Source organism: Gossypium arboreum, chromosome 12, assembly GCF_025698485.1.
Source record: "Gossypium arboreum isolate Shixiya-1 chromosome 12, ASM2569848v2, whole genome shotgun sequence".
Classification (NCBI taxonomy): Eukaryota; Viridiplantae; Streptophyta; class Magnoliopsida; order Malvales; family Malvaceae; genus Gossypium; species Gossypium arboreum.
This window is the reverse complement of record NC_069081.1, coordinates 10,331,560-10,345,344: the sequence shown is the minus strand read 5'-3', so window position 1 is coordinate 10,345,344 and position 13,785 is coordinate 10,331,560. Positions and strand designations below refer to the sequence as shown.

The 13,785-nt window shown below is 29.5% G+C and overlaps 1 protein-coding gene across 1 annotated transcript; it reads left to right on the top strand.

Moving 5' to 3' along the window:
• Window positions 1-9,162: 9,162 nt before the first annotated feature.
• Window positions 9,163-13,046, top strand: LOC108476686 (vacuolar-sorting receptor 6-like). The gene is made up of 12 exons (XM_017778956.2): window positions 9,163-9,739; window positions 10,048-10,740; window positions 10,815-10,903; window positions 11,021-11,090; window positions 11,177-11,260; window positions 11,395-11,471; window positions 11,557-11,638; window positions 11,730-11,812; window positions 11,901-11,964; window positions 12,048-12,176; window positions 12,262-12,365; window positions 12,456-13,046. The coding sequence occupies exons 1-12, from the start codon at window positions 9,430-9,432 to the stop codon at window positions 12,570-12,572; spliced, it is 1,902 nt and encodes a 633-aa protein (XP_017634445.1). The 5' UTR covers window positions 9,163-9,429; the 3' UTR covers window positions 12,573-13,046.
• Window positions 13,047-13,785: the final 739 nt, after the last annotated feature.

Sequence of the window (13,785 nt, the reverse complement as noted above, 5' to 3'; positions counted from 1 at the left end):
ACAATAAAGTGACCACTTCGTAATAAAATCCTAACATAAATGACTAAAACGTAATATTTCAAACATAAATGAATAAAATGTAATATGATGCAAATAAAAATGATTATTTTTATAGTTTAAATAAATAGATTTAAACCCATAAATCAAATATATACCAATTAAAACATTGATCCATCGAAATGGTAGTAGCAACCGTGAATCACATTTGTTATGGGAGAGTTAAGAACAATTTTCCTATTAAAAATGAAAGGAAAAAGAAAAGAGGAATAAATAACTAAAAGTCAACTTTACCAGATCAATGATGGTGCCATGCACTTGGAAGCATATTTGTGTATTTGTATTAACCAACCATATCTCAGGAGTTGTCACGACAACAGCACTTTTTTATTTTTCAAATTGTCATTTCAAATTTATTTTTTAATATATAAAGGGTTACTATATTATTTGATACTTAAGTTTGACTTTAATATTCAATTTAGTACCTAAGGTTTTTTATTATCTCAATTTAATAATTGAGTTTGGCTTCACTCACTTTGGTACTTAAATTTTTTTAATTTGATACTTAAAGATTTTTTTTGTCACAATTTGATATCTAAATTTGACTTCAATGTTTAATTTGGTACTTATTTTATTTCTCTTAGTCCTAATTATGTATCTATATTATTTACAAGAGCACATATGTCAAACATTCATTGGGCTACATGTTGTTTGGTTTAAGTATCAAATTGAACCTTGAAATCAAACTTAAGTATCGAATTAGGACAAAAAAACTCAAATACCAAAATGAAATTTGAAACTAAGTTCAAGTACCAAATGATACATTAACCCAAACATTAACGTAAGCGAAGAAAAAGAAGAAACAACATTTGTTTGGAATAATCGAAAGTTTCTTTTTCACTCATGCTTTAACCGTACTATCAGTTTAATTTGTAAATTTTGTAAGGGTTAATATACTATTTGGGGATTTAGTTTGATTTCGTTGTTTAATTTAATATTTAAACTTTTTTCTCAATTTAGTACCTAAACTTGCCTTTAAGATTCACTTATGTACTTGAGTTTTTTAAATTAGATACTTAAGATTTTTTGTCCCAATTAAATATTTATATTTCTTTACTAAAGTGTACATGTCAAACTTTCATTAGGTTGTTCAGTCTAAATAATAAATTAAATATTAAAATTAAATTCAAGTATCAAATAACATATTATAATGATTTATGAATATGGTGACGAGTCTCAATATAATAAACTGGAATTAGCCCCTACTTCATTGGGTTCTATTCTTTTAATATTTTAATTAATTGTTAATAAATAATTTTAAATTGAATTTCACTAAAATAAAAATTAAATTTATGATAATTATTTAACTTAGATTTTTATTTGTAAGAAATAAAATTAATAAAATGAATCTCTCAAAAAATAATAAATTGAAAATATTTTTCATATAAGTAGTAATAACTTTTTTTTTCTGTTTTTAAACAATTTTCCAACCTGATTAGGTATAATTCTTAATTGACCTATGGTTCAAAATGTGCACCAACCAGGCCCTTTAAAAAGAGAAAAATGTGTTTTTATTTTTAAAACTTTAAAAATATAAATTAATACATGATAAAATTATATTTTTTATTCATAAAATGATAAAATTGTGATTTAATCTTTCTAAAATTATAAAATTTAAGCTTACAATGAAAAGAAAATGCATTTTAACTCTCATAAAAATTTTAATTTAATTTCAGTACCTCTAAAAATTTCCAGGCTTTGTCTTGCACCAGCTCCTTTAAATATATTATTTAAAAATAAAATAAAATAAAATGACTCACAGCTTATTTTTCTGTAACAGATTTTGTGTGCCTGATGATTCACAGCTAAAGTAGAACATTTTAAATGAAGCTCATAATAGTGTTTTTTCGTTACATCCAGGCAATACTAAAATGTATTGTAATCTGAAACAGATGTATTAGTGGCCGAGAATGAAACACGAAAAATTTGAGTTTGTGTCAAAATCCTTGTGTGAACAGGTAAAAGCCTAACATCAGGTTCCATTTGGGTTGTTATAGCCTATTTTAATTCCCGAGTGGAAATGGAAGTGAGTTGCTATGGATTTTGTATCAGGGTTACCATTATCACCGAGAAAGAAAGATGCGATCTGGGTTATAATTCATCGACTAACCAAGTTTGCACATTTCATCCCTGTGCGCACAGATTGTTCACTCGATAAGTTGGTAGAACTGTATGTCTTTGACATTGTTAGGCTACACGGTGTACCGTTGTCAATCATTTATGATCACAACTCGAGATTTACCTATAGATTTTGGGGTAAACTACACGAAACTCTGGGTACCAAGTTAAATTTCAATACGACTTTTCATTCACATATCGACGGTCAGTCAGAGCAAGTGATTCAGGTACTCAAAAAAATATATATACCAAATCTTCATCTCTATCTTTGTGCTCTTCTTTCTCTTTTCTGATGGTAATTTTCCAAAACCCAACTATTGCTACTTTTTAAATAGGAGAAAATTGAGTTTTAGGAAAAAAATTGTATTCTATTTTCATAAAATAAAAATAAAACATATTATCATCCCAGCTGGACATCCAAGCTAACATTTAAAACCCATTTGGACTGCTATATAAGATTAAGATTAGGGAAGTAACGGAGCTTAACGGCAGAGTGACCACTTTGTAACAAAATCTTAACGTAAATTACTAAAAGATAATATGACGTAAACAAAAATGACTATTTTTATAATTTACCCCACACTTTATTAACAAATAAATAAATCTAAAACCATACATCTAATATATACCGATTAAAACATTGATCCGTCGAAATAGTACTAGCAACCGTGAATCACATTTGTTATAGGAGAGTTAAGAAGAATTTTCCTATTAAAAATGAAAGGAAAAAGAAAAGAGAAATAAATAATTAAAAGTCACCTTTACCTGATCAATGATGGTGCCATGCAATTGCAAGCAGATTTGTTGTATTTGCATTAACCAACCACATCTAAGGAGTTGTCACGATAACATCACTTTTTTTATTTTTCAAATTGTCATTTCAAACTTATTTTTTTAATATATTAAGGGTTAATATACTATTTGATACTTAAGTTTGACTTCAATATTCAATTTAGCACCTAAAATTTTTTATCTCAATTTCAAACTTGAGTTTGGCTTCACGATGTACTTTGGTACCTGAATTTTTTTAATTTGATACTTAAAAGGTTTTTTTGGCACAATTTGGTGCCTAAGTTTGACTTCAACGTTCAATTTGGTATTTATGTTCTTTTTCTTTTTCTTTTTTTCTCTTTGTCCTATTTAAGTACGTATATTTTTTACAATAGCATATATGTCAAACATTCATCGGCTACATGTTGTTCGCTTTGAGTATCAAATTGAACCTTGAAGTCAAACTTAGATATTGAATTGAGATAAAAAAAAAACTTAAATACCAAACTAAAATTTGAAACTAAATTCAAGTATCAAATGATATATTAACACATGCATTAACAAAAGCGAATAAAAATGAGAAACAATGTTTGTTTGGAATAATCGATTTGGAATAATCGAAAGTTTCTTCTGCACTCATGCTTTAACCGTGCCGTCAGTTTAATTTGTAAATTTTGTAAGGGTTAATATACTGTTTGGGATTTGGTTTGAGTTCGTTGTTTAGTTTGATATTTATTTATTTTTTTCCTAATTTGGTACCTAACATTGGCTTTAAGGTTCACTTTGGTACTTGAGTTTTTTATATTAGATACTTAAGTTTTTTTTGTCCCAATTAAATATTTATGTTTCTTTATTAGAGTGCACATGCCGAAATTTCATTAGATTGTTCGGTCTGAGTAATAAATTGAATATTGAAACTAAATTCAGCTATCAAATAGTTTATTATAACACCTATTAATTGATTTGTTATGAATAATATTTAGAAATAAAAACTGACATAATATTACACATATAATAATATATTTGTTTCATCATATTTTAAAAATAATAAAACTTTATTTAATGAATTTAATACGTATGGTTTGATTAATATTAAAATTTTAAATTTACAAAATAAAAAAATACTGAAATAAAAGTAAAATGTTTAAACGAATCTTCCAACAGTCAACTTTCAAATTTTAAAATAAAATAGTTCTATGTTATGAATCCCAAGCAACATATAATTTAATGTATGGACCCACGTTTAAAATACGTCATTAAAAAAAAAGTCAATTTAAAAGATTAAAAGAATAATTTTAATTAGTAGATATCCTAAAAATCATTTTGGAAATAAAATGTAGACAAATCATTTTAAATACATAATTCTGAAATACAGTATTTATCCTATATATAAAAATGTAAAATAAAAACTAAAAAATTCAAAATTATACAAATAAATCAAGTACATAGGTTAAAATCAACCTGAATTTTTTTAAATATAGAATAATTTATAAATATAAAATTACATTAAAATTTATAAACTAAAATCTAAAAAAACTTAAAAATTCAACTTGTCGCTTGTCAAGTTTTTAATATGGTAGAAATTTATTACCGCATTCGTTCTATTTTAAAATTTTATTTAATTTTTGTTTTATTTTTTTTCATATGTATGTGATATCACTATTTTTAGTCTTTGTTTATTGATAAAATGCTTAAAACTATCTATTGCACTTCAACGTATTTGAACCAATATCCTTTTCTAGTGGCGGAGGTAGAAAAATTTTTTAGAGGGCCAATTGGCCAAAATTAAATTGTAATTTTTAAAAGATTAAATTAAAATTTTATCATTTTAGGGGGTCAAAGTATAATTTTATCTTTATTAATTTAAAAAGTTCTAAAAGGCCAAAATGGAAAAATTTTTATTTTAAGGGGACAAGCCCCTGCCAATCCTCCTAAATTCTTCCCTATCCTCTTTTACTGATAACGATGCCGATACTAATTGAATTGAGACTAAATCTACAATTTATTTAATTTTTTACTATAATAATAATATGAATATAAATATGGAAATCAAATCGAATAATAATGCTGAGGATGGAATACAAAATTTAAATCATTTGTTAGTTAAGGTACGGAACAACTTTTTTAAATATATCATTGAAAAATTACAAAAACTTTTTTAAGAAAAGATTAAATATATATCCTAAATGGACCTTAAGAACACGAGAATTAATTAGGAGTGTTCAATCAGTTAACCGAATCGAATTAGTATTAAACGAATTAACTAAAATTTTAAAATTTTAACCGTTAACCGAACTAACTTTTTAAAAAAAAAAATAAATGAACCGAACTATTTCAGTCAATTCAGTCGAATAACCGAATTAACCAATTTTTTTTATTAAAATAAGTATAAAACATATCAAAAAATAAATTGATAATATACATTTAATCGAATTAACCAAATTAAAATTAACTGAATTGGTAATATATAATATTGGTTTTTTGAAAGTTTAGTTAATTACCCGAGTTTGAACCGAATTAATTGATAACTGAACTTTCAAAAAACTATTAACCGACCTCTGACTGAATTAGATCGATTAACCGACTGATTAACTAAATTAATTCGATTCAATCAATTAATTCAATTTTAACCGAAATTTGAACATTCTAATACTAACTCTTTAAATGTACATTAAAAAAACAAAATTAAAATTTCTTTTAAATAGATCAAATACTGATTCTGAGTGAACATGCAAATTAATAATTCAAATACTAATTTTAGAAATAAAATAAAAGCAATTGATAAAATCATTTTTACATATGAATTCTAAATTTTCACGTAAATCAGTTAATTTAAAAATAAGATTCAAACATTAAAAAATGGTCTATTACGGATAATGAATCAAATTGATAAAATAAATATTAAATTTTTACCTATGTATATTATACATATGGTAAACTATTTAGTTGGTCACCCAACTTTTAATGTGCTTTTATTTTGGTAACTCAAAATAAAATCTTTACAAATTTGTCCCTCAATTTTTAAGGTGCTTTCATTTTATTCACCTAACCATTAAATTTTTAACAGCGGTTAACTATACACGCCACATCATCAGTGGCGGAGTCAATATGTTAATCTTAAGGGACAAGCTAAAATTAGACAAACTACATAACAATTGATTTAAAAATATAAACAATTGATTCAAAATAAACTTTCATCAATATCTTTTAATGGCAAATTTTAATACACTTGATAAAATTTTAAAAAAAACTATTAGTACATATATGTAAAACAAGCTTCAAAGATTCAAAATCTATGAAAAATTGAAAAAAATTCCTTATACTTAAAATTTTGAGGAAAATGACGAAGAATTTTTTTTTCTTCTTTTCTTGCTAGGCACCGATATGAAGAAGAAAGATGACAAAAGTCTATTCATTTTTCTTTTATATATATATATATATATATTATATTACTTATAAAATATTATTATTTGAAGTAAAATATTAAATTATTATTTAACAAAATATCAGTCAAAAGTCATCATGAGTAATTTAGTTTCTTCAAGAAGATTTTTCTTTGTTTTTATTAAGAATAATTTTTTAATACTATAAAAATATTGGAGGGTCTACTTATATTTTTATGAGGGCTATAATATATATATATACAAAAGGAGAAATTGCAAAAATTTAAACCTTGGGGAGCCTACTTATATTTTTGGGAGGCCCATACTATAATTACAAAAGACTAAATTGAAAAGAAAAATAAACTTTGGGGGGGGCTATGGCCCCTGGCCTCTACTTGGCTCTGCTGTTTCACATCATGTTCTCACTTTAATTTTGGTCACCCAAAAAAACGACATACACTAAAATAATGTATTAAAAAATTGACAAATTGCACTTGCTTATCACATTGTTAAAAATTTTAAAAATCTTTTTTCAATATTAAAATTTTAATTTTCAAAACAGGAAAATCAATTAAAGAAATTGTTGAATTTTTTTTATCATTTGATAATGTTAGGATTTATTACTGTAATATTGAAATTAATTAAATTAATCTCCTTCTCGATAATTCATATTCAATAATTGTTTTGCTAAACTTAAATTTCTTTTGATTAGATAATCTTGAATATTTCATACTAAACTAAAAGTAAAGAAAAATCATTGCAGTTAAAAAAATTTGGGTTTCCATATCATTCTTAATGAAATACTCAAATCATATAATTAAAAGAAATTTGGGTTTTATGTACAGTTATTAAAGATGATTTGTTTGAGTTGATTTTAATTTGGAAACATAAAATAGAATTTTAAGATTTAAAAGGAGACTAAATTAATTAATTTCAATATTATAGTAATAAACTGGTTGACACTATAAGAGATAAAAATTGACTTAGTGGTAGAAAAAACTCTCAAACTTTTTAAAAAAAATTAAACCCTTACTTTTTTATATGTTATTATTAATCATACATATTTTATATGTTATTATTAATCAATTTTAAATCATATGTTTCATTATTTATTTAATATTGCTTTTAAAAATTCATGTGTTCTAAATACGTATTTTTCACACGTATACAGATGGTAGAGATTTGAAAATTAATTATATTTTATTTTATAATAAGAGGTAGATTTTTTTATTTGTAAATAAAATTGATTGCATATAATGTATTAATTAATTGATTTAACGGTGAAGAAAGTGTCTCAAGCTTCAAGTAGTTTAACATGACTTGCACGCGGGGCAATCATTTCCCTTTCTTTTTCTTCAAAAATTCCTCAATGACTTTCATCTCCGGACGAAGACTTGCCTTGCAACCTCGGCCATTTCCTCCTCCCTTCCGCATTGACTCCATCTCAGGACAATGACTTCAACACTTTGTAACCAGAATAATTAAATAAAAGAAAGCATCCATGAGATAGGCCAGAAGACCCTGACCTAGTCTTTGCCTTAATATTTGGTATATATATGCTGATAGGTTTCATAAGTCTCTATACTTTTTCTAATTTCGTCTTTTTATTTTTTAGATTTCAAAATTTAAGTTTAACTATTGAAATTAGTTTGTTAAGTTCAGGTTCATTACAACATCATTTATTTAGTTACATTGTTACCAAATGAGTATTTTTTTTAATTTTAAAGTGTCGTACCAACACATTTAAGGGAAAGAATTTAACAATGCTAACAATTAGACTTAAAATTTGAAATTTGAAAAAATAGAGAGACTAAATTCCTAAAATAAAAGTACAATGACTAAATTCTAAATTTGTGAAGAGTACAAGGATCTATGTCATATTTTAACCATGCTAATATTGAAGTTATGCCTCAGTCCCTATACTCTTCTAACTTTTGAAACGTAGTCCTTCTATATTTAATTTTAAAATTTTAATCTAATTTAATTGATAAGATTATTAACTAAATTCTTTAAAATTTAATTATATGGTTATCAATTAGATTTTAATTCCTTAAATTAGAATTTAAAAATTAAAATGTCAAAAATCCACTAACAGCGTTTTTAATTAGACTTTAGTTTTCAAAGTAAAAAAAAAAAAAACTAAAATATTATAAATAAAAAATAAAGTTAAAAGAATATTCAAAGCTACTTGCAAATTTCCTAACCAAAGTCAACAGTTGTGTTTCAGTTTCAGCCCCATTTTAACAATGCCTAAGAGTGTGCAATAATAAAACCGTTGTGAATTGTCGTAGAGTTGTTCCTGTAGCTATAGACATGCCCTCAATAAAGTAATGGCTTTCTTTGTCCTTGTTACTAGAGTGGCAAATTCTACTGTAGAACTAGTTAAACCATAGACAGCTTCTTTCAATGTTTTTTCCTTTGCTTCTCACAAAGGCCAACGGGTGTTTTTGTCGTCCAAATTAAACAGAACTAAGAGGGTTGAATCAGGAGTCCTCCAATACAAGATCTACCGATTCACTTCCCATTATTATTCAAGCTTAAGCCATAAATAATACATACAACAACTCTTGCCTTGCCCATTACACACCTTGGTTGGTTCCTGCCGTTTTCATTCCTTTTTTTTCTTTTAAAAAAGCTTTGTTAATTAAAATTAAAAAAAGGAAAGTCGTTTTCCCTTGGGATTGAAGCAATCCGTAAAGAACAAAAATATTTGAGAATGTACAATTTTTTTTTTTTGAAATTTTATTTGGGTTATTGGTTGGAATGTAGCAGTAGGAATGAAAAATGGTAGTTCTGCTGACTTTGTCCACCCACCTACCTGCCCACCCACCTTCCTTCCATTCTTTCTCTTGTTCCACTGTCGTTTCCTTCACGTCACAGTTAGATTTCAAGAAAGTTAACCCATCATCAGCCCATCAGGAAAAGTAAACTCTCCTCCCTGTTTTACTATTTACTATCTTAGTATCTATAGGGCTGTAGCTATCCGTAGACTCTTCTAAACTACACATCTTTATATTTCCTCTCTTTCGCTCTTTCTCTGAAGAAAGCAAACAGCACAAACTCCAATACTCCATAGCTGCTCATTACTTTCTTGGGGACGATGACATGGATATGCATGGGTTCATGTCTCCACAAACTTCTCTCTCTTTTTTTAGCATCTATCCTTGCATTAACTGGAGTCTCTGCAAGGTTTGTGGTTGAGAAGAATAACATCCGAGTGCTATCTCCATTTAGTCTGAGAGGAAAGCATGATGGTTCCATAGGGAACTTTGGAATACCAGACTATGGTGGGTTCATTATAGGCTCCGTGCTTTATCCAGAGAAAGGGGCTAATGGTTGTGAATCCTTTAATGGTCAACCCTTCAAGTCCAAGTCTCCTCGCCCCTCTGTCGTCCTTCTTGATCGTGGAGGTATTTCTCTTCAACAGTATTGTCAAAATCCCTGTTTATAGTTTCTTTTATGCTTCTTTATTTCTTATGCTGAATTCGTCTAGTTTGACTTGTTTTCTTAAGGATTTCATGAGTTTAGTATTGTCTATTGTAATTCCTAGCTGGATATGCATATGAACATGTTCCCTTGAAGAATAGCTAGTATGTCCATATGCATCAGTATAAGCAGTTAATTTATGGTATGTTGGGGTTTAAAATAGAGCCTTGTATTTGAATTTTTTTTTTTATTATCATCAAATCATTATTGAGTTGTTGTGTTGCACTTGCAGAATGCTACTTCGCCTTGAAGGTATGGCAAGCGCAACAGGCTGGAGCTGCAGCAGTGTTGGTGGCTGATAGTGTAGATGAACCTCTAATAACTATGGATTCTCCTGAGGAAAGCAGGGATACAAATGAGTTTGTGGAGAAGATAGGAATCCCGTCGGCTTTGATAGAAAAGTCTTTTGGTGACAGCCTGAAGGAGGCCCTGAAGAAGGGTGAAGATGTAGTGGTAAAATTAGACTGGAGGGAGTCGATGCCCCATCCAGACCAGAGAGTTGAATATGAACTGTGGACCAATAGCAATGACGAGTGTGGAGTTCGTTGTGATGAGCAGATGAATTTTGTAAAGAATTTCAAAGGCCATGCCCAGATACTTGAAAAGGGGGGTTACACCTTGTTCACACCACATTACATAACTTGGTATTGTCCTCAAGCTTTTATATTCAGCAGTCAGTGCAAGTCTCAGTGCATAAACCATGGAAGATATTGTGCCCCTGATCCAGAACAAGATTTTGGAGAGGGATATCAAGGAAAGGATGTGGTGTTTGAGAACTTGAGACAGCTCTGTGTGCACAGAGTTGCCAATGAAAGCAGCAGACCTTGGATTTGGTGGGACTACGTCACGGATTTCCATATCAGGTGTTCAATGAAGGAGAACAGATATAGCAAACAATGTGCTGAGGATGTCATGAAGTCTCTCGGTAAGTGCTCTTTTTTCCCGTATCCTTGGTATCTTCTACCACTCTTGCTTGATTGGCTTCATATGCTTAACCAGATTTGCCTATTGAGAAAATCAAAAAGTGCATGGGTGATCCTGAAGCTGATGTCGAGAACGAAGTCTTGAAAAAGGAGCAAGAACTTCAGGTACCCACACCTTTTTCTTCTTCCATGTTAGCATGACAGAGTTAACATTTTAAGATTAGTCATCTTACAAAGAAGCAAATACTAACTTTCTTAATTTCCTACTATCTGTGGACATAGGTTGGCCGAGGTTCTCGTAGCGACGTTACCATTTTACCGACATTGGTTATCAATGATGTTCAATATCGAGGTTTGTTACATAGCTTGTGGGTTTGCTTATTTCATCCAACAATTCCCTATAATGATGCTGAAGTTCTTGGCTTGCTTGCTATGAAGGAAAACTGGAAAGAAGTGCTGTGCTTAAGGCCATTTGTGCTGGATTTAAGGAGACAACAGAACCTTCAGTTTGTTTAAGTGCAGGTACAGACCACAGAACCTTCAGTTTGTTTAAGTGCAGGTACACGGGAGCGGCTTACATTATAAACTAGGTTAACATTCAGGATTTGTATTTTTTGTATATCTTATTTAATATTGGCTTCATGTTGTTTTAACAGATATTGAAACTAATGAGTGCCTTGAAAGAAATGGTGGTTGTTGGCAGGATAAACATGCCAACATAACAGCATGCAAGGTAAATCATTGAAAGTTTTTACACAGTTCAATGTTGCAAATGAATAACTCCACACTAATAAAAAGGAGATGTTGAATTGGTTTAGGACACATTCAGGGGAAGAGTATGTGAATGCCCCATTGTGAAGGGCGTGCAGTATAGAGGAGATGGTTACATATCTTGTGAAGGTGATTAGATTCTTGTTTTAATGAGATTTGGTTCTCCTTATTTTCCCCATCCAGTCAGTACTTACCCAATCCATTTCTCATCTATTTACAGCCTTCGGGCCTGCGAGATGTACGATTAACAACGGAGGTTGCTGGTCTGACACAAAAGATGGATTAACTTTCTCGGCTTGCTCAGTTCAGTGATTTTATTCTTCTCCAATGGTTTTCTATTATTCTGCAAGTTGTTTTGTTGACTAAAAAACCACTCCATTGCATAAAGCAGGAAAAGCAATTAAAAGGTTGTCACTGTCCACAAGGCTTCCGAGGGGATGGTCATAAATGTGAAGGTACTTCTCAAATCTTAAACCCTCAGGTCTATTTCTATAACAATTGGAAGTTGTTCATCTCCATATGTTGTTTTCTGCTTCAGATATCAATGAATGCAAAGAACGAAGTGCCTGCCGGTGCGACGGTTGCTCCTGTAAAAACACTTGGGGTTCATATGAGTGCAAGTGTAAGGGGAATCTTCTGTATATAAAAGAGCAAGATGCTTGCATTGGTAAGAGATTTCCTCCCACATTCGTTTATATGTACTCACAGTCATTCCAATGATTCGTCTGATCCTTTGTTCATCCTCATCGCAGAGAGAAACGGATCGCGCTTTGGGTGGTTCCTCACCCTCTTGGTACTGGCAGCTGTGGTTGCTGCTGGCTTAGCTGGGTATATATTCTACAAATACAGGCTCAGGGTATGTATGAGATAAACTGACTTTACATGTTGCTTTAACTTTGTACCATTTGATTCTTATATACATATTGATTTGCATTTGTACCTGCAGTCTTACATGGACTCGGAGATCATGGCTATCATGTCGCAGTACATGCCGCTAGACAATCAGCATAACAATGAAGTTGCTAGTGAGGCACAGCCTTTGCGACAAAGCTCAACAGCATAAACGAGGGTAACGAGACCTTTGTTACAAGCAGTAAGAAGCATGGATTATGGTATTATGTTCGCCCTCCCATGAAATTCGAGCCGTCCATATATACGTGTATATATATACAGCTCTTATGAAATTACAAAAAGATACATGTTTAACTGGTATACAGGCACACCCACGATGAGTCATGGTTGTATTCAAATTTTCCTTCACATATAAGTGAGAAGAGAAGAGAATCCTCTTTTGTAGTTGTAGTTGTGTGTGTATGTATATAACATAGTTGATAGGTAAACAAAGGTTGAAATTCAGATGATGACTCATGTCATGGCATGATCTATATATACATACATTTTATAGTAGTAATAAGAGAAAAGGGTTGGTGTGAAATTGATTAATTCCGCCTATTTCCTAGCATTGCATTGCATTGAAGTACTTGCTGGTTGTAAATTCAATTGCATTTATTGAGAGTTAAATTTCATTATTGTAAAAGCCGCTCGCCCACTATTTGATTGGGATTCCAAATAATCAAGTTCAAAGTTTATCCAAATTTATATAGAAATGTTAAGTCAATTAAATTAATTTAAATAACAATAAAAATAAAAATTTAACTTGTATAAAGTGATGATTAAAATTTTTGTTAAACACTCATTTAATATAAATTCAAATCATATTAGCTCAACTTTACCTTAATATTGTATAAAAAAACACATGACATCGATTTTGGCAACAGTGAAGAATAAAAAAAAAATAGTTAAGAAGAAGCGAGGAATAAGAAGAAAACGGTGAAGGAAAAAGTATGAACGTCATTTCAAACTCAAAGATGGTGATGGTGGTTTATTTGTGACAGAAAGGAGAAAAGCGAAATTACATTCTAAAAAAATAAAAAAAAAAGGGAGAGTAGGATTGGTTTTTGGAAAGAAAAAAAAAGTCATGTGTCAGTAAAGAGAGGGAAGGATTGAAATTTAGAAAATTCAATAGAAAATTTATCTATGTTAGTCCTTTAATGAGTGAATATGTCACGTCAACAATCTGTTTGTAAATAACGGATAATTTTAATGAAAGTAATTAATTTAAATAATTATTTTATTTGGAGTAACTAAATTAAAAAATTGACGTGACTTAAAATGAGATACGTTATTTTAGAGTGGTCATAAGTATAATTTATTCTAAAGTTAATATACACAATTGACCTATGCATAGTAGGAGATAGCTAGTTATTATTTAAGTA